Source organism: Lotus japonicus, chromosome 3, assembly GCF_012489685.1.
Source record: "Lotus japonicus ecotype B-129 chromosome 3, LjGifu_v1.2".
Taxonomy (NCBI): domain Eukaryota; kingdom Viridiplantae; phylum Streptophyta; class Magnoliopsida; order Fabales; family Fabaceae; genus Lotus; species Lotus japonicus.
This window is the reverse complement of record NC_080043.1, coordinates 11860756-11885944: the sequence shown is the minus strand read 5'-3', so window position 1 is coordinate 11885944 and position 25189 is coordinate 11860756. Positions and strand designations below refer to the sequence as shown.

Genomic DNA, 25189 nt, shown 5'->3' with positions numbered 1-25189 from the left:
CTGCAGGAGAGGATCCAGATTCCCTTGAAATACATAGACTTCAATATGAATCCCACTTTAAAGTTAATGTGTCAAAATTTTATTTCTCCAATTCACGTTAAACTCAATGTGTCAAATTTAAACTTCTTCATTAATGCATTGAAATACATAAAATTATGTTTACCTTAGCTAAAAAGCCAAAACAAACATCCACTTAGACTATTAAAATCCAACACAAGTTCACAATACTTGGAAAAGTTGGATAATACATCCAAAATTCTTCTAATTGTTAAAGGGTTTTTCTATTCTCAAGCTAACATAAAACCAAACAAACCTTAAAAGTAACGACATTTTGAAATCTTATCTTAATTTTATAAAAATGAAACAAACAAACAATTTAAAAGTTGTAAAAAATATTATTTTAATAATAAAAATAGGTTTCTTCAAAAAATGGTAACCAACATGGTTTTAAATTTAAAATCCATGATAGAATGGCAAGGTAACACGTGCCATCCCTCAACACGCGTAACTCAGTTAATGGATAAATACTAAATACTAAATACTAAATAGTGAGACCAACACCACTTCGCTAAGATAGCGTTACGCTTCGTTTCAGTTTGTCTCGGAGCGCGTGATCGGAATCGGAAAATGGGTGGCGGAGGAACCATGAGGTCGGCGGCGAAGATTGCCGGAACCACCATCGGCATGGCCAGGTCAGGTTTCAGAGGCTCGCCGTCAACGGTCGTGACCGAGAAGTTTTCTCGGAGGCCGTCGTCGCGACATGCGTCGCCGGTGAGGGTGAAGACGTCGCAGGGAGGTAAAGCGGCAGAGGCGGCGCCTCTTCATACTGCGGCGGCGGTGGACCTGAGTGACTGGGAGTTTGCTGATGCCGGCGATTTGGTCATTTCCGCCGGTGAGCCCATGCCGAGAGTGGTGTTCGGCGAGGTTCCTAGCTTTCAGGAAGCTAAGGAAGCCACCATTGAATTGAAGGACGCTATTGAGAAGTATGTTGTTTTTTCAATTTCAGTTTTTTGTTGAAGTCTTTGGTTTTTCTTTGTACTGTGATTTTCTGTAGTTTTCATTGCTATGCTGTTTTTGAAAGCTTGTTTTGGTTGGTATGATGATTGATGAGTCTTAGGGTTTCAAAATGAGTTGCAATCAACGAAAAATTGGGGTTTTCTTACTCTGTAAAGGATTGAAATTAAATTCTATATGGAAAATCCCTTATGGAAACTCAATTCTGATTGAAAAAGAGTTATCTTGTTTTCATTGTGATTGAAGTTAGTTATAGGAGTGTGACATGGAATTGATATTCTGGGAAATTTTACTTTCTATTTTTGGTGCTTCATTTAATTGATGTGAATTATGTGAATGTGAGCTTATGTTCTGAGTCAATTATTTGATAAGAGATATATAAGCTTAGTTTTCATGGCTATATTAGATGGATTTTACAATTGGTGTGATGCCTTCCTTAGTAGAAGTTTTAAATGTATGTACTTGTGACTGTGCTAAGTATTTTCCTTTTTTAGTTTTCAGAGAAGTAAGTTTGAGCATGATGATTATATGAATGGTTGGAACTGTAGGCACATAATCCATTGATTGTTCTTGGTATCATTAGGCTTGAAATTTGTTGAATGTTGGCTTTGAGGTTGGACACTAATAAATTTATGCAGGTAGTAGTAGGACTCTTTCTTAATCTTTTTAGCTCGTTTTATCCTATTTCTAGATACTATTATCTCAGTAAGTTTGGATGATGTAATTTGTATTGTTTTTCAGAATGCTCGAAGTTGACTTCTTCATTGTTTGTCAGTTCAATCTGCGTATTTAGTTGTGGTCGTGATAGAGTTGTTGCTTGATGGAGTTATATCATCTTAATTCCCTTTCCTGGGTGCTGAATGCAATTGTCAGGAAGGATAGCATTGCTCTTATCTTTGAACTTTGGATACTTATGAGTTTTTTTTTTTTGTTTCTTTCAGGATGTACCTTTCCTCTGATTCTTCTCAGTATGAGGAATCATTTCCTGATAATCAAATCTCAGTTCTGCCTCATACTCTTTTTGAGCCTGTGAACAAATCATGCGATGTTGAGGGGGCTATTTCAAATCTTTCAGTGCCAAAGCATGCCATTCAGGCTTTTGAATTGCTCAGTGCAAGTTCTGAGGTCCAGGTAACTGCCTGATGTTTTGTGTCCAAATGAGAGCTACTCAATAGCATAACCATCTTCATAGTAATATAATATTGTTCTGTGCAATCTCTGAAATGTTTACTGAAGTTCATTTTTGAATTCACTTGTCTTTGATTTCAACTAGACTGTTGTGGCTTCGATTGCTTCTGACTCGAATGTTTGGAAAGCTGTCATGCAAAATCCTGCTGTCAGCTCTTTCTTCCAATCACAACAGACAGGTATCATTATATACAGTTCGTCTGGTTTATGGTTAGATAGTATGTAAACTGCATCAAGATGTGTTTTTCTTTTTTCTTTTTTCCATTTTCATATTTTTGAATGGTCAACCAAACAGATAATGGTTTTCTTATTTTCTCGCATGATGTTAATGGAAATTGTGTTGCAGTGGCTGATTTTGAAGCAGAGGGAACTACTGCAAAGGTGGTAGAGCTGACAGATGATGATACAGTTACTGGTTCTGAAGAGCCTGAGATTCACTCGGGAATTGCTTTCGATTTTATTGGTCTTCTGCAGAATTTAAAGCTTACAGTTGCTGAAATGGTAAGCAGAGTGTCCAATTACCTTCAGAACATATTCCCAACAGGTGAGAAAGAAAAATCGTCTGGTGATGCTGATGGAAATACAAAAGCCAATGTCATGGATAATATGAATGTCATGGGAGGAAGTTTCATGGGATTGGCAATGCTGGTGATAATGGTGGTACTTGTGAAGAGAGCTTAAACTCTGGTTGGCTAAATTACAATTTGTCGAGCTTTCTAATCGTCGTAGAGATTGTAGTTAAATAAGTTGTACATTTGGAGTGACTGAGTATGAAATGGTTTGCTGCTCGTTAATTTATCAATTTGGTGATATGATACTTTGCTCTTTGCTTCTCCAATTTTCAACTAAAATTTCCCCTATGCTTACACCTTTTGGTTAAGTTATGTGACATGGCTTTCAAAAAAGAAGTTATGTGAAATGAAGACTTTTGAATTTTCTTAGGGAATTGCACACTCGGTGTTGAAAATACCAAATTAGAGTAACTTGACTGCAACTGATTGAAGCTCAATAAGAAACTGCTTGGAATTTTATAATGGTAGAAGGCACCAATAAGTAATAACTATCAAAACGAACAATGAGGAGTCTCACAACTAGACTAAGCATGGCACAGAACTTCTATCAATGTTGATGAATTATTTTGAAGTTGGGCGCAAAATTGGAGTGATGCGTATTTTCAAAGAAGTCTCTCCTATACAGTATACATAAGTATCTAAATTGGGAAAAATCTAGATGATTATAAATGAGTTGCATAAAATTCATGGATATTAAATGGAATACAGTAAATAAGGTGTAGATAACATATGAATGAAGCTACATTTAGTTATTTACCACCTCTAATATGGGAGCGTGGAAAATAAATTCAACTAAGGGAATGTGTAGAGTTCATATGTCTAGCAAGATAAAATATCATCCCAAAAAACTTCTCTTAGTAATTAATGTAGGGTTTTTTGTTTCACTTTTCTAAATTTACCATTTCTACTCTTTTAATAACACAACAAACGTTTCTTCCTTCTAGTAGCGGCGATTGCTTTTTTATTTTTTTTTCACATTTCCAAATTTAAATGCATAAATCTTTATCTAAATAATGGTTGATAAAAATTATAACTAATATTTTCCTAAATAAATTTACATTATTTAAAAGGTGTGCAAGTGCCATATGTAAACCAAGTGAGATTCCGAGGATATAGCATTTCTCGGTGAGAGGGATGAAGGACTAGTTTGATTGCCGTTGTTTTTTGCATTTAAAAACAGTTCTTTAGAGCTGTTTATGAAAATTGTTTCTCAAAAGAAAAAAAAGTTACAATTAAATGTTTTACAATATGAAAAAAATTTATAATTTGAAAACTAAAAACTGAAACAGATGACATCTGTGAGCTGTTAATTATAAAAACTGAAAAAGAAAACTGTATTTCTATTTTGGTCAATGAAAAAATTTAAAAAAAGGTTTTAAACAAATTTTTAAAATTTTCAGTTTTTAAAAAGTAAAAACAGAAACAGTTTACAAAAAGTTAAAAACAGTAATCAAACAACCCTCCCTACTTTTCCTTCTGAAACAAAAAAAAAAAACCCTCCCTAAATCTACTTAAAAAAATTATTGAAGGCCTAAAGCGTAATTAAGCCAATAAATTACTAACAACTTTTTTTTGAAAGTAAATTACTAATAACTTTAAAAATGTGAAATTTAATTTAACAAAGAATATCCATGATCCAATCCGGATTTAGAGTAAGAGGATCGGCAACAACATGGTGTGTTGTACGTAGCGTGTTGGGTGGTTTGTGGCAATACTGACAAATAGCATAAGGCATAAGCACCTTGAGATAGGTGGTTGGAACTTGGATACAGATAAACAATTGAATGAGAGGAAGTGCTGCAAGTTTGGCTTATATGCTATAGGAATTCAAGGAAGGTCACTTGCTTGTTCTTTTCTAAGAAAGGATTCAAAGACAAGTATTTTTTTTAGTGGAGCTATCATAATCAAGGGAACTTACATGTATACAAATAAAGTTTGTGATTGTTTTTTTGGATAACTAGCATTTCTCTTATAATATTCTCTCTATTTAACTCCTTTTAACTAACTAAGAAAGAGGTAACCAATTTAAGAAGATTCTATTGTCAAATATGTCACAGATTTTATTCATAGTTTGCGCAGGTTCTAATTTGGTCTAACCAGTCAAAATTATGAAGCTGCATTTATTCTGCATTTTTAAAACTGATACATGTTAAGTTTAAAAAATTACACCGCCATAAGTCCCCATCAGATAGGGAGCCTTTGCACAACGGTAAAAAGTTGTTGTCATGTGATTGAGGTCATGAGTTGAAGTTATGAAAACAGCCTCTTGTGTAAAAAAACAAGAGGAGGCTGCATACATGTTATTAACTGTTAATATACATGATGTCTTCCTCTTTAATATGCATCGACCCTCGTTCTCTTCTACCTTTCGCTTGGTTGTTGTCTGGTTGGCCTCGCTGTAAGTTCACACGGAAAAAACCCTTTTCAACTCTTTTGCAACAAGTTTTAGAAGAAAAAGTTGACATAAGATTGCATTATCAACATAAAGCAGGACCCTCAAGTATTTTGTTACTGACCTTTCTCAATACAAATGTCATGTATATATATGCTGCATCCCATTCATCAGCTGAGAGTGTACCTGATGAGATAGAAGTAAAACACACTATAAGGATTCTTGTTATCAGGATAGCTTAAGAGTGCTTTCCAAGCTTATGTTTGATGAAATTTAATGGAAATTGAAAAGAAGATAGCTGCATAGGCATACTCTGGTCTTGGTTGCCATCCCCCAATGCTCCAAGTCTTCGCATGAGCTCCACGAATTCTGGTTTTTTCAGATACTCATGCACAAATTCATGCGAGTTCTTGGCAAAAACAAGCTCCATACCATACTGCAAAGGATAAATTCATATGAAAACTCTAGTATGGTTGTGGGGTTGAGAATTCTTGGGGTGGATGGGTCTTCTTATAATTTGACAGTTTCTCAGACAGTGATATATACCTCTTCAGCTAATCGCTTGAATACATTGAAGGGGACAATCCATTCAGGACAATCAACTGCATCCTGCAATTAGAGGTCGCATCTCAAATGGTAGTGTACGTATCAACAACATGCAAGAGTTAAGGAGCTCTAAATAAGAGGAAAACGTCACCAAATGATAACACTTATTATGCAAAGCTTCTCTAGTATGTGCTTATACCAACACATACATCTCATGGTAATTTGACATGTAAAAATGTAAAATCCAAATCAGCAACAGCTATTTGATGCTAAGTAAAAAGGATAAGAATAAAAAGAAAGGATACCTCCAAATGGAAGTAGTACTTGATTCCAAAAGGGTTGGAAGCTTTAAATTTCTGAATCACACAGGAATTTTCAGGTTAGAAGAACAATTCACAAATGTTCCAGCTATTAAAAAATAAATGAAGCAGCAGCAGGATGAGGATTAAAATTACCTTATCTTTAAACTCTTCATCAAAACGCACCCAATAGACACTGTTGCCAAATGCTAACCCTTCAGCTGCAAATTCAAAGAGAAAATAGAAATCTCAAATACAGAATGGCAAAAATGGTTTGCTATGCCAAACAAAATCCACACGTATAGCATAAAAACTTGTTGTTTATCAATTGAGATGGAAATGAAAAAATACATCACAGTAGATTTCATTTATTGTTAATCAATAAAAAGATCACGACAACAAACAAAAATAGACCTTCAAAGCCATTGTTACTTGTGAAGCCTATGTCCTCACAAAATACTTTCTACATCAATTCAACTGAAATTAGAAAATCTCACATGCAACGGGAGAAGAGTGTGAAAGCGGAAAATGCTATTCCTGGAATATATTTTTCTAGTAGATAGCACCAACATGGGAATTCCATAGTAGATATCATAGTGAAATATGATAAGCGGAATAGACTACTAAAACAAATTAGGCTTTTATTTGTCTTGAGAAAATTCACATGACAAAGACCAAATAACAAAAAAAATTCTTAAAACATATAAGAAAACCCTTTGTGAAATGTCTTCATAAAAAACTTATCAATTTCTGTTTCGTTTATTTGAAAAGAACCACAGCTCTAAGCTTATCGACAACTTAATTTATTCTACAAGAATAATAATAATAGTAATAATAATAATAATAATTGTTCTGCACCCTAACCTGCTCTAAGCTTCCTGACAATCACATTGGCATCTGGCATAGTTCCAATAAAAACTCCTCCAGGGCGAAGTAAAGCTGACACATTGGCCAATGCTTGCCGAGCACGGGCCTCTGTCGACCAGGAGTAGTGCAATGCAAACTGCAGCATTTGAAACGTTCATCCGATTAGAAAGCAAACAACACTTTCATATGGAAGGATAGTCATCATATCTATGTAGTGAAATAAAAGACAAACAGTATACACGAACAAAAACAGTACGGTGGTTTTGCTTATTGAAGAAAAAATAACAGTCATCAGGGTGGGAGGCAGTCACTAAATTATTTAATTCGAATTAGGGTAGCAATAATAAAATTAGACATCAGATGAATCAAAGCAATAATTGTAATAAAATAAAAGCATAAGAATTTTTAACAAGAATATATGGATCAAAACTGACGCAAAAACAAGGTAGTAAATTGGAGGCCACTTCTAAAATTATTACATTTCTAGAAGAATACAACAATTTCTCTTTCTGCATTAATACATGGATGGTTTAACTTTAAAGTTAACTCAAGAAGACATTGTTCACCTGGCAACTACAGATATCAAAAGGAGCATCATCTGCAAGAGCTTGGTCTAAGCGAACCTGAAATTTCAATGATGTGAACAATCAAATCCCATTTTCAACACCTAAACAAATTTACAGAAATTAGTATTGAAGCTGAAGATCACACGATTACTTTCTCTAAAGGAAAATTTTACTTGATCAACAACTATTGTATAAGGTTCCTGTCGACCTACACAATTCATTAAACCAGAACCCGTTATTTAATAATCTGAAAAGGGGAGGGTGGGGAAGGCTGGAAGTAGGTGTCCTAAAGTTCTAATTTTGAAATTATAATGCCAAAAGGTATGGAAGTATAATTGTATAGTTGCTAACATGTCATGCACAGCCAGAAGAAAACAGCAAAAAGAGAAAGAAAAAAAGTTATTAAGGGGGAGTCAAAAGTGATAGCCTCAAAACTTTCTGCTCCAACTTCGCTGAAGTTATTATAGTCAGTTTGAATAGAGTAATTTGGAGGGGAGTGAATCTGAAGGAAAGAGAAAAAATTTGTGAATCAAACATTCCATCAATTACTCATGATATCGTTCCACTTTCATTTCTTCCATTTTCATTCCCTTCTCAATTGTATCCACCCAAACCATTAATGTCTGTAGAATATACAGCATGGTAGTCAAACTCGGGATTATGACCGTAATCAGGATTGGGGTGTTAGTCGTACCTCGCATAATCGTAAGCTTTAGCCGATTTACTATTTATGTGTGTGTGTGTGTGTGTGTGTGTGTGTGTGTGTGTTTGTGCATATAAATTCATATATGCATATCAAGTAACATAAATAACAAGTAAATGAATAAATTGAAAATGTTAAATTGATTAATATTCAAAAATCAAAATAAACAAAATAAATGATTAAATTGAAAATGTTCAAAGTAAATAATACCCTTCCTGGACCCTCTCATCTTTCCCTTTACAGCTTCAAAACACTCAACGCAATCCTCTCCCAGCCACCCTCTTCTCTCTCTAATTCTCTTGATTCATGTTCAATCATCAATTCATCCAAAACAGAGAAATACAATCTCTCACATGAACTCACCTCCTTCATGTCTTTCATTCTCACATCAACTCCGTGAGAGCGTTTGGAGGGAGACGCGAGCTTAGGTTTTCTCCAACAGTTTAGCGCATAAAAAATATGTCAAACCCAGAAATTTTTGGATCCTCCCTTAATCGCAAACTCCCCCTAATCGGGATTTTGCTACGATTAACGGAGTTAGGGTGCGATTTCAGTCCGATATAGCTAGATTACGATTTTTCTTACGATCAAACTTGTTGGGGGGTCATGCGATTTTGCGAATCGCGATTTTGCAATTTAAATCGCGAATTATCATGATAAACATAGATGAAATGTGAAGTGCACTTCAAAATATAAGTGAGGGAAACTCTTTAGGGATCTAATGATGTTATCAAGCATGAATCAAAGAAATACACATTTTTTCCAAAGGATAGAAATATCAATCACCTCAAAACAATCTCCACATATGAGGCGAGAAGGAAATGAAAACTTTTTGCGTCGCTGATGATGGTCAGCATCACCATTGTAACGTGTACGACAGTCTTTGATCTGGACAGATTGTTGAATTCAGGGAACAAACAATGAGGACTACAAACACATGATAACTACAAATAGTTTGACACAATATGGTATACAATGTTTCATAATTGAACAAGGACTTGTGCTATAAAATATAAGTTTATCGCCTAAAATTATAGAAATATATAGTTGCAATGGCAAATTTGCTAGCAGGAACTTTATAGCACCTGGTTTTCCCTTTTGTAGTAATGTGAAGAAAATGAAATGAACTTTTGGATATTGTAAAAGCAAGCCCGAATACTATTGTGCAAAAACTAAGGTTAAGTGACAAGTGTACGCTACATTGTTGTCTAGAAATAACTTTGATGTTAAGTGATTATGGAACCGATGAGATAAGGAAAACTAGTGGAGAATTAAAGTAAATTGTAACACTTACCGAGCCTTCAGCTATGTCAATACCAACATAATATCCAATTTTGGCCTTGTCCCATTTGATAAGATCACCACCCTGGCGAAAATTTATAAAATAAAAAAGAATGCTTAGCAAGAAACTGGGAATGACTTGTAGTATATAAACAAAAACAGAAGATCATTAACACCTTGCCACATGCAAGGTCAAGTACAGCATCTCCTCGACGAGCATAAAGCTGAATTAAGACGCTTTTAATCTGTTAAATAACAAAATAATTGACAAAGCCATTAGTCAAAAATCATGTTATACTCTGGTGGCAACAAATCATATATTACCCAATAAAAACATACCCAATTATTGAGTTTCTTCAAATGAATTATTGGACTAGCCTCCCGCTCTTCTAGAGTCTGGTTGGATCTTGCACTGTAATGATCAGCCACTTTCCTAGCAATATTCTTGGTGCTTACATCCTCCTGAAAGTTTGCATCACCTATACAGGATATGTCAAATGAAAATAAGCTCGAGAACCACAATCCCTTATCAGCTTTCCACAAGGAACCAGCAAAGAAAAATATGGATGATAGCAACTTGTTAAAGTCATCATATATTCGTCATCATATATTCACTAGAGGGAGAAAGTTCTTTCCTTTACTTCCCACACCAAAATCATACAAACCCTTTACATGCAGGAATTCATAATGCCAATTAGTGCGAACTTTCATTAACATTCAATTGTTAACTCAGCAATGTCCAATGTGACTTTTTTGATAATAAGTTACACATACCAGGGGCAGAAAACCTATACATTTTAACTTTACTTCCCAAACCATAACCTAGTCTCAAAAAACTATCAACTCAGTATTACAGACAAATCTCACACCCAATACAAAATTCAGAATTTTCCCATCTCCCTCACAATTCCACTGAAAATTCCACCTTCCCATTGATTCATGAGCAACCAAAAGAAGCATAAAGCACCAAAACCAATGAACCCCAGATCCACATACCACCAATATTACCCTTCAAAACGTGAATTTGAAACATGGGAACAAATGGGGTGGCGCAAAAATCATAAAAAAGTTACCTTGAGGATCATGTCTAGCTTTGGAATGAGGTGGACCAAATGAGGTTGAAGAAGATTCCGGGTATCCTCGTTTCATGGGGGGAAGATGAAGAATGAAACTACACGATGACACCCACTTCTACATACACTCACGCTGTGACAATCGTTGTTGGTTTCAGAAGAAGCTGTGTCTTCGGAGATACAATGGTTTTCCAAGTTTTTTGTCTTTTTGGAGAAAACAAGGTGGAAAATTGGGTATTGTTTCTGGGTTGTGTAGTGTTTGTGGGGTTTGTCTGTTAAAAGAGAGGAGGAAAATGTTAGAACAACAGGGATTGATTGAGTTGAAGTATTTATATGGGCAATAAAGATGGTGGCGGACTGGCGGTGAAGATGGAGTGGGACCAATTGATCTTGAATGATATCTAGGATAATAGGTTTGTCTTTTTTTTTCTAATGCTTGATGGTTTCTCACTTTTGGATAGTTCTATGTTGCATTGATAGGAGAGGTGGAATGTGATTGAGTGATAGAGTGTATTATGTTCAATTGTTTGGTTTTGTTAAATGTCGATCAAATGAAATGGAAGGTGGTGGTATCAATTCCATTACATTCCATTATTCCATTAGTTACCATCATTTCTCATACCTTTGCAGAGGTACTATATCATTGTTTTATTTCATTTGGGCATCACAATAAAATGATTTCTGCCACCAATGTGCTCCTCTTGATTCTTTGCTATGACGTGCTGCTACATTACGTCCTTCTTAGGTGGCTACCCTCAAGTTAGCCGGTTTCTAAGGAGCTTTCTTTAGCGTGGGTGCGACCTCCTTAAAATTTGGTGACTATCAATTTTAATGCTTATGTTATCACGTCTTAGTTCAGGTGATTTTTGTTTTATTGTGCGAGAAGCTAGTGGTGAGGTTCTCCCAATGGCGACTTCATCTTCTAGTTCCTTTGCAATTTTATCCTTGATGCTTGTTGGGGTTGTGTGCTTTCGTTGAGCTCTTTCTCTAACTTCTAATCTTTGCTTCCATCGTGTATGTTTTGAGACAAATTGTATGCTTCTATTAGAACCTTAGAAGAGACCTTTTGGAGGACACTCTTATTTATCTACTATTGTTCGTGGCCGTCTTGCTTTAGTTTCTTATTTTGATTTTGTGGATTTATCTTTTGTTCGTTGAGCAGGTAAATGTCATCTTTGAGGATTCTCCATGGACTGAGGAGTATTTCCTACAGCAAATCCCGATTTTGATTTCGGAGTGTGATGAGTACTTAAGCCCTCCTTCCCTCTTGGTCTCTGCCATTCTAGCAAGCTTTTTGGGTCTTTCCCGAGTGGTGCTACAGTTAAGCTTACACTGATGACAACTTTGATGTGCGCAAGCAACTGATTAGTTTTGGGGACCTTGTTCGCAATGCTTATGGTTTTTCAAACTCCTCCAATTGGTCGTGTGCGCTCTTGGTTGAGTTGATGACCATCAAACATGGTTTCCTCTTATTGAGAGTTGGTCTTTCGACATGTCGTTTGATGCTGTTAGGATGTTGGAGTCTACTCCTTTGACGTCCAACAAGGGAGCTTTGTTGATGGAGATCGTTGAATTTTTACTTGTATGCGTGTTAGCTTCTAGCATGTTCCGCGGGAGGTTAATATGTATGCTGACAAGCTTACTTCGTAGGGTTTGCACTTTCATTTTGATCCCTGAAATTAGTCATTGTCCCGTGCTATTTTGAGTCTACTACTTATTTCGGAGCGGCATTGTTGTTGTGCTCATCTTGTTTAGCCCTTGTTTTCTAGTTTCATTGATCCAAAAAATATTTGGATATCAACTACTAGCTACATGTCTCTCCCCCACCACCTTACCTCGGAACTTGCCCTTTTATTCACATCCCTACCATCCCCATCCGGGGGTTTGGGTGGTTGACTTGAACTAAAGTTTGCGACCTATGTCCATCATATCGAGCGGATACTACCAAGAAAAATTTGATATTTGGTACGTTACTATTTTTTACTCATTTGCTAATTTCATTTCGTTTCATTCATTAATTTTCAAATAACTTTACAATCACAAAATGAGTTTGATCATGCATGACAAAGCAATTCAAATTTCACTCCTGTTCTCTGCTTCAAAACTGAGTATGTTCTTGAACCATTGCGCCGAAGCTTTTGGTATCCTAGTAAGATTGTTACTATAATCCACATAGTAGAGTCCAAACCGTACAGTATATCCCAAGTTCCACTCCCAATTGTCAAGCAATGACCACACAAAGTAACCACGTACGTTGCAATCATCTTGCCTGCATTGAAATCATGTTATCTCATGATTAAGAAAGCATGCAACAAAGTTATGTTGCAAAACCTAGATGCAAGGTTTTGCAATAGAAGGAATTCAAGGACTTGCAACAATAATACCTTATAGCAGCAGATAGGTTAGAGAGATAGTCTCTATGGTATCTTATCCTCTTGTCATCTTTTAATGCCTTTTCTAAGGTCATAAAGGGTCTGCCTGGGTCATCCATTCCTGCCATCAGAAATCTTATGTTACAAAAACTATGCTTGCGTTAGAATCAATTCTGACATCTAGAAGCTGCTCAGTGCGTGTTTGGATTAGTGTTGTCTAAAATTGATTTTGGTAAAATTGAGTTGAACTTGAAACTTGAAAGTGATATGTGCACATTTATGACCGGATACCTCCACGAGAAACGTGGTAATGCTGTGAAATTCTGCTGTAAAATCTCAAAATTGATTATGTTCAGCGCATAAACAACTCTCTCTAGCTTACAACAGAATTGATTTAGGGGTTGAAATCAATCCTCCAAAGATTTTCCTAAACATTTATATTCTCATCCAGAATTGATTTTATGCTATCAGAATAATTATAGAGGGCTTGATTTAGGCCTTAGAATCCACTATAGAGGGATTTTCAAACATACATTATGATTAGCTTTGCAACCACAAAACTACTCACCATTCTCTGTAATAATTACTGGTGTGTTCCCATATTTGCTTTTCACATATTTTACCAACTTTCTGATGCCCCATGGAACAATGTGAAGCCAATGTGAAGCTGCCTGAAAAAGAAGAATTTTTTGTTGATTTAGCATGAAATGTACATGTGCATTCTAGCATTAGTGGTTTTCTGAGCATACCCTTTCTCCAATTGCAGATCCTCTTCTGTATGCTAGGATGCAGAAAAAGAGGAAACATGAGAAACTTCATTCAGCTTCAGTTATGTGTTTAAGGCAAAGAATAAAAGAGTTTCACAATTTGCATTAATAGCTCACCGGTTGTGATGACAGCAGCATCAGATGCAGCATCCTGCATAATCAGTTTATGAATTCGAGTCCTGTCATTACGAGTATACACTGAGGTATAGTGATTTATGCCAATAAAATCTGAAGATCCCACAAGCAAGTCTGAGGTTGTTTCAGAAATCTCTGGCAATCTCTCACCCACAAGATTTTTCATTGAGAGAGGATATTTTCCAAAGATAAGTGGGTCAAGGAACCTGATTCACATTAGTGTTGTTACACATCTTTTAGGTGGAAGATAAGATCTTCCTGTTTGTCACAAGTTATTAACTTTTATGATGATCAAGGGTTCTAAATTGAGGCCGCAATGTAATGGGTTTTGAAATCTATGCAAGAGCATCGCGACTGCAATTGCAACTGATTCGACCCACTTTTGTTCACATTTCCGCAACATAGCCACAACTTCAACCGCGGCCGCAATTGAAAACCCTAATCATTATACTAAAGTTAGAAAGGTTACCAATTACCATCCAAGTGAAAAGTCCATAGCTCTTGCTGCTGCATCTTTATCTTCATCAAGTTCAGTTATGGGTTCATACCAAACTGCATCTAGTGCTATCCCTATTTGACCTCCTTGTTGTTCCTGAATTAACCATCACATAACAATATTACTATTGATATCTTCAGCTTCTTTAAGACTGCTTATAACATGTTTGCATCAGCTTCTCTTTACTCAGAATCAATTCTGAAACCAAAAAGCTAACCACATAAGCTTCTTCACAGAATTGATTCTGATTTTAGAATCAATTGTAGAAGAATGTCCAAACATGCAATTACAGGAATTTTTGTTTATGTATGAGTTGTGAAGATAATCTTTTGAAACCTTGAAATGTTGTTGGTAACTTCTATAGGCAGCAGCGTGGGATAAGAGAATGTTATGAGCAACAATGTATGGTTCAGTGGATGATTTTCCCTTCTTGCACACAAGATGACCCAGAAGGGAACATCTTCCTGGTGCTTGAATGCCTAAATCATAACCATGGAGAGCAAAGTTATGAGGTTCATTGAAGGTAATCCAGTGCTTGACTCTGTCGCCAAAAGCTTCGAAGCAGGTATAGGCATAGTGCTCGAAATCTTTTCTGCAAGTGAACAGAACATGAAGCTCAATTCAACCATTTGTCTCAAAAGATCAATAGCATTTTATTTACTTACATGATTTGTGTGCTTAACCATCCTTCATATTTATCTTCAAGCATCTGTGGAAGATCCCAATGATATAGAGTCACAAAAGGTTGTATTCCTGATTGGAAAGAAGAGCTAAAATTTTAATCCTATTGGTATTTTTTTTTGCTATACTAAGGTCAAATTTCCAGAATAAATTCTCAAGTAACCTTTTTCCAGTAAAGCATCAATGAGGCTGTTGTAATATTTTATTCCCTCTGTATTGGGTTCCCCTGTTCCATCTGTTAAGTTGTTACAAATACAGTTAGCATTAAAATAGACTACTAACATGTTTTGATTTACTTATCTTTCATCAAAATCAATTCTGACAACGAGAAGCTACTTGGTGCATGTATGGAAATTCTTCTACCATGATTCTAGAGTCAAAATCATTTTTGAGGAGAAGCTTATGTAAGTAACTTTTTAAGTATCTAAATTGATTTGTAAGAAATAAAAACTGATCCAAACATGCTATCATAGTAACTTCTCTCCAAAATTGATTGATTTTGGCTTTAAAATGAACCGTAGAAGAATTTTCAAACATACACTAAATTACACAAAAATTAAAAGGATTTGAAAATACTACAACTTACTTGGGAAAATTCTAGGCCATGATATGGAAAATCTGTAGGAATCCATTCCCAAATCCTTCATTAAGTTTATATCATTCTGCACAAAATGGAATTTGTATCTCCTTTAATTGACTGTTTATATTTTGTGTAATGTTATGACAAACGACTGAAGATAAAAAAAGAAAAAGGAAAAAACCAAAACTGAAATCACATCAACATAATTTTATAAAAATAATGATGTCAATGGAAAAAGTTATGGTGCAGTTATTATTGTATATGCATAAATACAAAAAATCACCGTACTATATAGTAAAAAGATCATTTGCAAACTCCTTACACGCTTAGTAATCAATATCATATAGTATTCTCTAATATTCATTTCTGAGACGGTGCTTATTCTGAATTGTTTATGCAATATTCTAATCCTGAATTGGATACTAGCCACATGCACCTTAATTGTGGCAGAAGAAGAAAATTGGAGCAAGTAAAGTTGAAGTCAGCAAATTTAGCCTTCTAGTTCACCTGAAATCGGTGATAGTGATCCACTGCTATGTCTGCATTACTGAAGTCCACAATTCTCCCTGTAATCATCAGAATGCAAAACTAGAATTCAGAATCTTCTCTGCAAATTCTATGTTCTTGAGTGTATTAATTTTGATGAAATGTGTATGGTGTTTTTTTCCCTTATAAACTTCATGTGTATACCTGGTATTTTTGAGAAAGTGTCCCAAATGCTATCTCCTTTATTCCCTTCATCAACAGCTCCCTCATACTATGACACAAAACAATGCCTAATTGTTAGCTTCAATAAACGGATTGAATAGCAGGAGGAAAACTTGGATGCATACCTGAAAAGCTGAAGAAGCAGTTCCAAAAATAAACCCTTCTGGGAAATCTCCTCTGCTTATTGATTCTGCTCTCACAAGTAGTTGGATTATGAGAAAAAGAGTAAAAGTTATATCAATACTCATGGTGGTTGATGTTGTGAAATTTTCTGTAATTGGTTAGTGTTTTGTGGTTAAGGGGCTATATTGCTTTGATTTTCTATACAGCAAAAAAATGCAAGCTATCTTTGTTGTAAAGGTGAAGGCTGTGACTGAAGAATTAATAAGAAATGGACTAGAAAGATGAGTTTTCCTTAGAAACTGGCAAGTTTTGTGAGATGTGAATTCCCATTTTTGTTCATCTTACTCAACTTCTTTGAGACTATGCTCATTGATGAGCATGTGATTTTTAGTAAATTGTTCTTAGAGCAAAAATTGGTAGTATAGTGTGTGATTGAAGGGAGATGAAAAAGGTGCATTCAAACTATGAGGAAACTTGAGCTTGGGGGAAATGACGGAGTCTACATCAATTGTAGGTTGTAGTTGCGGTTAAGAGACCATTTGTGTTATTTTCTCAATGCCACCTTGAGCGGTGCCTTCCCCTTTTATACTTCTCCATTTCTTGAGAATCTTTCTGTTTTTGGTGTGGGTGGGTAAGGGTCTCAATAATGATGTTATACTCATAAGTAATGATTTAAGTGCCTAACATAAACTCTGATTACGATGTTTGCATATAGAATCTAACCCTTTTGTCATGTATGATGAATTAAATGATTATTCCCAAACACTTAATAGTAGGGGTTGATAGAGATTAATCATGTAGTCTGATCCATATATAATTTACTCTAAGAAATTTAGCAAAATTTTTCCTACCAAGTGATATTAGTGAGTTTTCATACATTTACATTTCACATCTTTTTCTATATCATTTATTTTCATTTTTCTTTCTATCTTTTTCTAAATTTTCTATCACATCACATATTAGATCACACATTTATCTCTCTTCTATTCATATATCATCCATGTGGAAGCATTCAAAAAGTGTGTACATATTTTTTCTCAAAATTAGCGCATTATTATTAAGATATATTTGATTTAGAGTCTGAGATACTTTGTCCTCGTTTAGTGCATGTCTCATTCATTGTCTCACTAATTTAAATTATGACATGTCATTTAAAATCAAGCATGTGAGGTTGTAATTGTCAAACTCAAGCTGACACAATTTAAATGATGGAATATGATCTTAAAATTTGATTTATGTCTAACTCTGCCACCAAAGTTAGTTTAGAGTGAGAGTTGTTCTACTTTATAAACACTTACTTAATCATATCTTTAGTTGATTTGAATCTTTTTATTACGCGCGCTAACTTCCAGGACTGAACAACTAGAGAATGAAATTTGCGGGTGGCCCTTACACAACTTATCTCCAAGAAACATATTATGGTAGGCTCTGATACCATCTTAGCATTTGAGTTTGATCTAACTCTACCACAAAAGTTAACTTAGACATGATGTTTGTTCTATTTATAAGGACTAATTTGGCCATACCTATAGTTAACGTGATACTTCTCAAAACACTCATCGCCCCAGGGCTAGACATATAGAGCATGAAATTTGGAGAGAATGTATATCTACGATGACTCGGTACATGAGTGGTCTTCAATAGATGAATCTAGGATAAACATTGATATCATCTTAGATTTCAGTTAGGTCTAAGTCTACCACAAAATCAACTTAGGTTGAAGGTTGATGTACCCTTTATGAACACTTATTTTAACTCTAATCGGAACAAATTTAAACTATATAGACAATAAGCGCACTCGCTTAAGGGCTTGGAGTGATATGTGACCTCCCGAACGGATTTAAACATTAAAGCCCAATAAGCGCACACGCTTAAGAGCTTGGAGGGTTGTGATCCCTCCGAACGAATTTAGACCTTAAAGCCCAATAAGCGTACCTACGATAAATTAAGCCCGTTAAGCACCAATACTTAAGCATTTGGAGGGCTTTGTTCCCTCAAGATTAAACGAAGCCCATTAAACATTCATGCTTAAGGGATGGGAGGGCTATGTTCCTCCTGAGGCTAAATTAAGTTCATTAAGCATAAAGGCTTGGAGAGCTATGTTCCCCAAAGTCATCACATGACCCATGCCTTGGGCCCCACTAAGGGCGTAACTAGGAGAAAGAAATGTTGTAAGACCAAGGTCCTCACAACGGCTTAGAGGCACCATTACTGTTAAGGCACCGGAATCCAAGGACAATAAACCATGACAAATAGATGTTTGTAACCACTAAAGAATAAATGATTCAGTTAGCACGATTATTAAACGTGCAATGATGCATATAATGATTGATAAACTCCCACCAACCCAAGAGGTAATGGAAGAGCCTATAAGAGGAACCAAGAAGTTAAGAGAAGTGCATCTTCATTCTAATAAGCCCGAAGCTTGGATTGGCATCTATGAGCCTTGTAGAGCTGTCCAACTAACCGAGGCCTGATCTAAAGCCGTGCTATTCGAGGTCTTTTTTTCTTCCCCGGTTGGTCTTTGGTCTAAATTTTGGAAAGAAAAAAAAAACGATTTTAATGGTTTTAAACGGCGAGCTTATATTGGAAAAAATTCTGTCAAAATTTGGCTTGACCGAAACTCTTATCATCCCTTCAATGCCTTGCTCCATATGTCTTCTCTTCTCCCATTCCCACCAACCCTAGTTGCCACCACTATCTTCTCCCTTTCCCAGATAACCCTAGCTACCACCATCATGTCTCTTCTCCTCTCCTTCATAGAAAACCTAGCTGCCGCCACTATGTCTCTTCTCTTCTCCCCTTCCCAACTAACCCTAGCCACCACCACCGTGTCCCTTCTCTTCTCCTCTTAGAGATGACCTTTCACGCGTCCTCTTCTCTTCTCCACACTCTCCTCCAAGACCGAGCCACCACCACAACTTTGTCACACATCTCTCTAAAGGCTCGATCACTTTTCGACAACGTTTGATTTGTCTCATCAAGGTGGGTCACAACAAGATCTATGAACGACGATGAACCTTTCTATGTGATTGGGAAACTATGGATGCAAACCCTTCTAGGAGATTGAGTTATTTTTATTGATTAGTTGTTGATGTTTCAATTTTTTTCGTTGAGGTTACTCTTCAATTTTTCTGTATTGTTTGAGGTTATTCTGTGTCTTCTTCCTTTTGATCTCTTCTTTTTTCTCTGTAACCATTCAAACCCACCCGATATACTCAGGGCCGGCCCTGGGACTGTTCAAGCAGGCCCACAGCTCAGGGCCTCCAAAAAAAAGGGGTCTCAAAAAAAAAATTCAAATACTTTTTACAGCGTTTTTACTTAACAAAGCGCTGTATATAGTCAATCTTTTACAGCGCTTTGTACTGCTGTATACTATTTAACAGCGGCGAGAGGTCCAAAGCGCTGTAAAATGTCTTTTTTTGGCTTAGTGTTCCTATTAAACTTTCTCCAAAAAAAAATTTAGGGGTCCATTTTTATTATTAACCCAGGTCCTCCAAAATGTCGGGACCGGCCCTGGATATAGTCATAATCTCCCTTGTGAATGGAGAGTGGCGAGCCCGATGGTGGTGTAGTGTTTCTCACCTTAAAAAAACCAACTTTCTTAGCCCAAATTAAATCCGTCTAAAACCATTTTGTGGACAGCCCTAAAGCTTGGATCCCCTAGAAATAAGGGAGAACATATGTAATATAATCGTCATCAAATTAAGACGGAGAATCTTCATTGGCTCCCTGATAAGAAATGTACTTATGGGAACCAAAGCACAAAGTTTATTGTTGAAGAAATTACACGTATTGAAGTTCTAAAGTTTGGGATGAGCCATAGCCTCCTTACATCAACTTGCTAGACTTCTCTCTATAATTTTTTTGTTTACAAGTGGAAAATGCTTCGCCTGATATATTATCATATTTTATAGAAAAAAGATTGCATATAAAATATTTAATTACGTAGAAGGAAAGACGTACGTGTGAAAATTGTTTTATACGACAAAAAATATTTCAGATAAGCATTGGACATGGAATCTTGTTGGCAACTTCTGAACAAAGCTAAATCACCAACCAGAGCTACTTATCCAAAAAACCGAAGAACTCGGGTTCAAAGTCCAAACCATCTTCTTAAAACACATGAAAGGTTGTGGATAATCTTTTGTACTGTTTTGTGTCTGCCACCACCTCCCAAAACAATTTAGCTAAAAAAAATTAGCAACATGAAACAGTTTTATTTATATATTAATGAAACATAATTTTTTTTACACGTTTCGTCGCGATACATTGAAAATTTAATTATTTTTCCTCACATTTTGCTCTTGTACTTTTTGTTTTTACACTTTTTAATGATTTTTGTTAATTCTTTTAAAAAATAATTGTGAATCAGCTCTCGTGGTGGATATAGGCGGATTATGATTCTATAAGCTCCTCGAAAAAGTGAGCTAGCTAAATTTAAATCATTTTTCTTCTAACTCGTAATGAGTCAGCAGCTAAGTGATGACGGTAACTTTGACATTTCTATCTCATCTATACAATTTTCAGTTCAGTTTATAAAACTCTACATTTCACTTGGAGAGGTTGGCCTTTTTTTATGCCTATCGCCTTTGCAATTTGCATCTCTAGCTAAGATACAAAGTCTACAATCAAAACACAAATCAGAATTGAAATAATAAAATTACAATACAAATGTAATTTGCTGAAAGTCATCATCAAGATGGCGGTTTTTGGGATATGATCAACTTGACGTGTTCCTAATTATTTTATCTCACAAACAAGAACATGGTGTAAATGATTGGATTCCTTTTATTAATCGCCATCAGGTTGAGTACGTACGGGGTAATTAAGATTAACTTTCCAGGAACTCAAATTGACCACAATAATACTTTATTATTTATAATTTTCTGTAAAATATTTAACACTATATTATCATTTTAAATTAGGGTGTTCATAACCGAACCAATACAGTAAAAACTGAACAATCGATAAAAAAACTCAAATTCAATTAAACTGAAACCCGAACGGATCCAAAATCAGAAAAACCGATATTTTTATTGGATTAGATCAGATTTTGGATTTAATTGTCAAAACCGAACCAATCCGATCTAAATCACAAATATATATAATTTTATTTGTACATCTATAACTTCATTCATCCTAACATATTTATGTCCTATATGTTTGTGTAATTATTATATGACATGTACTTATTATATGACATGTTGGTGGGAATTTTATTCAAGTTCATTCCACTGCGACATCGTGTGTTAAGTTATAAGCATTACCTAATAATATATATCAAGTTTACCACTGAGGCCATACAAAAACTACGCATAGTATTGTGATGAATATCGAAAAGATGCGGGGGTGGTGGCATCGGTGAGCCACCACTGTGGCTCTGTTCCTGTGAACACATGTTGCTATAGAGATGCTTACTGATCATCCACCAACAAAACTCTTATACCCGCAACGAAAATCAACAACATTTTGAGTGGAAGTAATTTGTTCTTACCAACTAAGTTAACATATATTAGTCATAAGTACTTATTCATAAATTTGTCATAAAGCTTATTGAACAAGCTCAAAATAACATATATATAGTTACAAGTGCGCTTATTTATAAGCAAGTTATACAAAATTATAAAAATAAATGCTTAATTGCACATTTGGTCCCCCAACTTTGCCCTTCCTGTGAAAATCGTCCCCCAACTACGAAATTAGCAAAAACCGTCTTTTTGGGGGACGATTTTCGCAGGAAGACAACAGTGGAGTGTAAACTTCCAGGACGGTTTTTACTAATTTCATAGTTGAGGGACGATTTTCGCAAGAAAGACAAAGTTGGGGGGCCAAATGTGCAATTAAGCCAAAAATAAATTAAAAAGAAATAATACAATTTTTAATAATTTTTAATTAAAATTTAATTATGACATGACAAATTGATGGACATTAGTTAGATAATTATGTAACACATTTTTACACTTTCGGTATAGAAATTAAACCCATATAAAATAATATGTATCTCTAGATATCCGCCAGTGCCATGCATAAATAAAACTCGCACGGTTCTTAAGACACAAATGTGTACTTAGTTGATTTAAATTTCTAAAAACGAACCAAAATTTTAATTAAAGCAATCAGTTCGAATTCAGTAACCATTCCCTTTCTCTTTTTGCATGTATGATTTCTTGGTCTATCGCGTTCTTTCACTTTTATGCAGAAGACCCTACTGGCCAGAAAGAAACACTTTAGAAACTAACATTCTTAATTTAAACCTGTGGTTTGAGATAATTTTTTTTTGATACCTCGGAAAATGGTTCGAGATTATAAGCATAGTGCTCAGTTATACAATGTAGTTTTTTCCTGTCATGTTAGAAGGTAAGCTAATGAGATAGCCCACACTCTTCCTTTAAATGCTTTTACTTATCCCTCAAATATAAGGTGAGGCGATCCTCCAACATGTATGAGTTTATGCCTCTATGTAGAGTTAGTTTTTTCTAGTCAATATAATGAACTTTCTTTAAAGAAAGACCACAAATTAATTCTTAATGGACAAATATCAATATAAATTGAAATTTACTACTGTTTTGTATTTTATATGATTCTCAATTTTTTATCAATTTTTTCTTTTAATTTCCCCTTTTTATTTTTCTTCCTCATGTAAACAAAAAAAAAAAGTATTTGACCCACCTTATTCTAAAATTCTTGACACACTTGGGCTCCTAATTATCACATCGAGACCATAGTCAGACTTGTAGCCTTTTCTGTTCAATTCTATAAAAGCCGAATAATTTTTATTGAGAAAAGCAAAAACTAAAATTTGATGCCCAAATACAACTTATGGGCTCTGACCATTTAGCCCAAATCAACACTTTCAGTATCCCAAAAACAAGTGAAGCGATGACTTTGGTTTGTTTAATTTCTTTAGTTTCCCAAATATTTTAATTTTGAAAAGAGGTTTTATTTTATTTTTCCTACCTAGGCAAGACAAGTAGACAACCAGGCGAGGCATGGCCAACACATTTTCTTTCAAATAATTTATAAAATCAGATGTGTTTCAATTTTTTTATAAAATCAGATAGTCTTCTTAACAATGTAATGATAAGATAATGTGTCACGTTGACACAATGAAAATAAGTGTTGATGCCAGTTGTGTATAACTCCACTAAAAGAGAGCATAATGTAATGAGGTGTCTTATTCTTTTAGTGGTTGTTGCCTTGACCCATTGTCTTTTGGGCTTCTTGCACTACAACATTTTGGGTCTATGTCAACGCATCTCTCATTACTACGGCTAGAAAACCGTTACCTTAGAGTTCATTAGAAAACACTTTCTTACCGTGTTGTTTTAGTTATGTAAATATACATCATCCATACGCAACGGTAATTAAATAAGTGTTCTCTTACAATGTTTTATTTTTTAATAATTATTTATCTATGTGAAATTTAAATATATAAAGGAAAAAAGAAAAAGAAAACACGATGGAGCACATAAGCACTCCAGCATTCACCCAGGCGGCCGAAGGAACTAAAACCAAATATTAATGCAAATGTTAGGGACCACTTTCCACACTTACACCGGTGAAGGACTAAAACCAGATATATGGCAAAGGTTAGGGATAAAAAACTTAATTAAGCCTAAATCAAATTCTATTGTGCACTAGTACTATTTTTGTGGTGTATATTAGGCAAAATCAAATAAGAGATGTGTATCAAAATATTCACGATCCGAGTGCTTTGCCAGATTAAGTGAATCCAAATGTCATCTTAATTTCAATTCATCAACCAATATTGTCCTATTGCTTTCATATATGTATGTTGGCCAACTTTGATTCATGTGTAGTCAGTTTGATTGACTTGGATGGGATCATGAAGTTCACACACATCGATCTAATGCAACTCCATCATCTAACAACTACTAATTAAATCCAATTAATTAGTTCAGTTTCACTCACACACATGGACCAAAGTTAACAAAGCCCCATGAAAGCAATTCTGAACTGGACCAATGGCATGATGAGACCAATGCATGCCCTCTTGGCAAAGCAACACGAACAATGTTTGGTCATTGAGAGTAACAAAACATTGGATATTTTTTCCATTCCAATTTAGTGCTTTGTCAGTGACACTAGATTTGGACAGTAATGAAAGTCCTTATAATGCTGAAATTGGAAAATGATGAAACTAATTAATGCGTTTTCGTTTCTCAGCGGCTTCAACCTTATCTTTGTGTAAGACAAAACTTTCCCTACAAGGTTTACGTGGAGCTTCTTAATTTGTTACAGACATAAATGTCGATATTTTACTTGGTGAGAAACGATCGAGTATGTCGAAAATGGTTACACGACAAAGTGTCTACTACGTGAGAATGGAATCTATGTACCTTTTGAAGAGAAAGAATCACTTCTCTCTTCTTCAAAATTTGTTGCGTTTCTTGCTTTTTTTGCTTAGCAGTGATGCAAAATTAAAAGTGTTATTTCATGGAAACCATGAAGAAATGAAGAAAGAAATACTGAGGGGTTAACTTTCGTTTCCTGTGTTTAATTCATATAATAACTTCTATAATTTTTCATACTTATTTGGTGCTTGTATTCCTTGGTCATCCTTATAGCTAAAACAAACTTTTCTAACCTATAAAAGTTCCAAATATTGTTGTACTATACTATTGTTCTTCTGGATAATGAGAGGATGCGCCTTGCTTCAGATGTGGCGGTGCACTAGGGAGAGAGCCACCTCATTTCGGGATGTCGGAACACCAGAAAATCTAGCGAATGAAATATATGTAAAAGACACTTTGATGCTCTAGTTAACTTAAGATCATAGAGAAACTCAGAGATGAGACTCTT

At 35.2% G+C, this 25189-nt stretch overlaps 3 protein-coding genes across 4 annotated transcripts; 1 reads left to right on the top strand and 2 right to left on the bottom strand.

Moving 5' to 3' along the window:
- Positions 1 to 546: 546 nt before the first annotated feature.
- On the top strand, positions 547 to 3004 carry LOC130748512 (uncharacterized). The gene is made up of 4 exons (XM_057601743.1): positions 547 to 983; positions 1956 to 2145; positions 2288 to 2381; positions 2549 to 3004. The coding sequence occupies exons 1-4, from the start codon at positions 628 to 630 to the stop codon at positions 2881 to 2883; spliced, it is 975 nt and encodes a 324-aa protein (XP_057457726.1). The 5' UTR covers positions 547 to 627; the 3' UTR covers positions 2884 to 3004.
- A 1809-nt stretch (positions 3005 to 4813) lies between these two features.
- Positions 4814 to 10955, bottom strand: LOC130749189 (mRNA cap guanine-N7 methyltransferase 1-like). Its single transcript, XM_057602506.1, has 13 exons — positions 10502 to 10955; positions 9768 to 9907; positions 9605 to 9673; positions 9442 to 9513; positions 8934 to 9035; positions 7445 to 7501; positions 6876 to 7014; positions 6168 to 6232; positions 6018 to 6068; positions 5713 to 5775; positions 5479 to 5602; positions 5291 to 5352; positions 4814 to 5170 (listed from the first exon to the last, which is right to left on the bottom strand). Exons 1-13 carry the CDS (start codon positions 10575 to 10577, stop codon positions 5078 to 5080), a joined length of 1113 nt encoding a protein of 370 aa, XP_057458489.1. The 5' UTR covers positions 10578 to 10955; the 3' UTR covers positions 4814 to 5077.
- A 1533-nt stretch (positions 10956 to 12488) lies between these two features.
- On the bottom strand, positions 12489 to 16924 carry LOC130749170 (putative beta-glucosidase 41). Of its 2 annotated transcripts, none has more exons than XM_057602480.1 (13): positions 16366 to 16924; positions 16223 to 16289; positions 16040 to 16098; positions 15539 to 15614; positions 15116 to 15187; positions 14937 to 15024; positions 14608 to 14863; positions 14252 to 14367; positions 13758 to 13819; positions 13623 to 13654; positions 13442 to 13544; positions 12886 to 12994; positions 12489 to 12770 (listed from the first exon to the last, which is right to left on the bottom strand). In XM_057602480.1, exons 1-13 carry the CDS (start codon positions 16486 to 16488, stop codon positions 12575 to 12577), a joined length of 1359 nt encoding a protein of 452 aa, XP_057458463.1. In that variant the 5' UTR covers positions 16489 to 16924; the 3' UTR covers positions 12489 to 12574. The 2 variants fall into 2 exon arrangements, with proteins under 2 accessions (XP_057458463.1, XP_057458462.1); XM_057602479.1 differs by having other exon boundaries at positions 13758 to 13981; positions 16366 to 16923.
- Positions 16925 to 25189: the final 8265 nt, after the last annotated feature.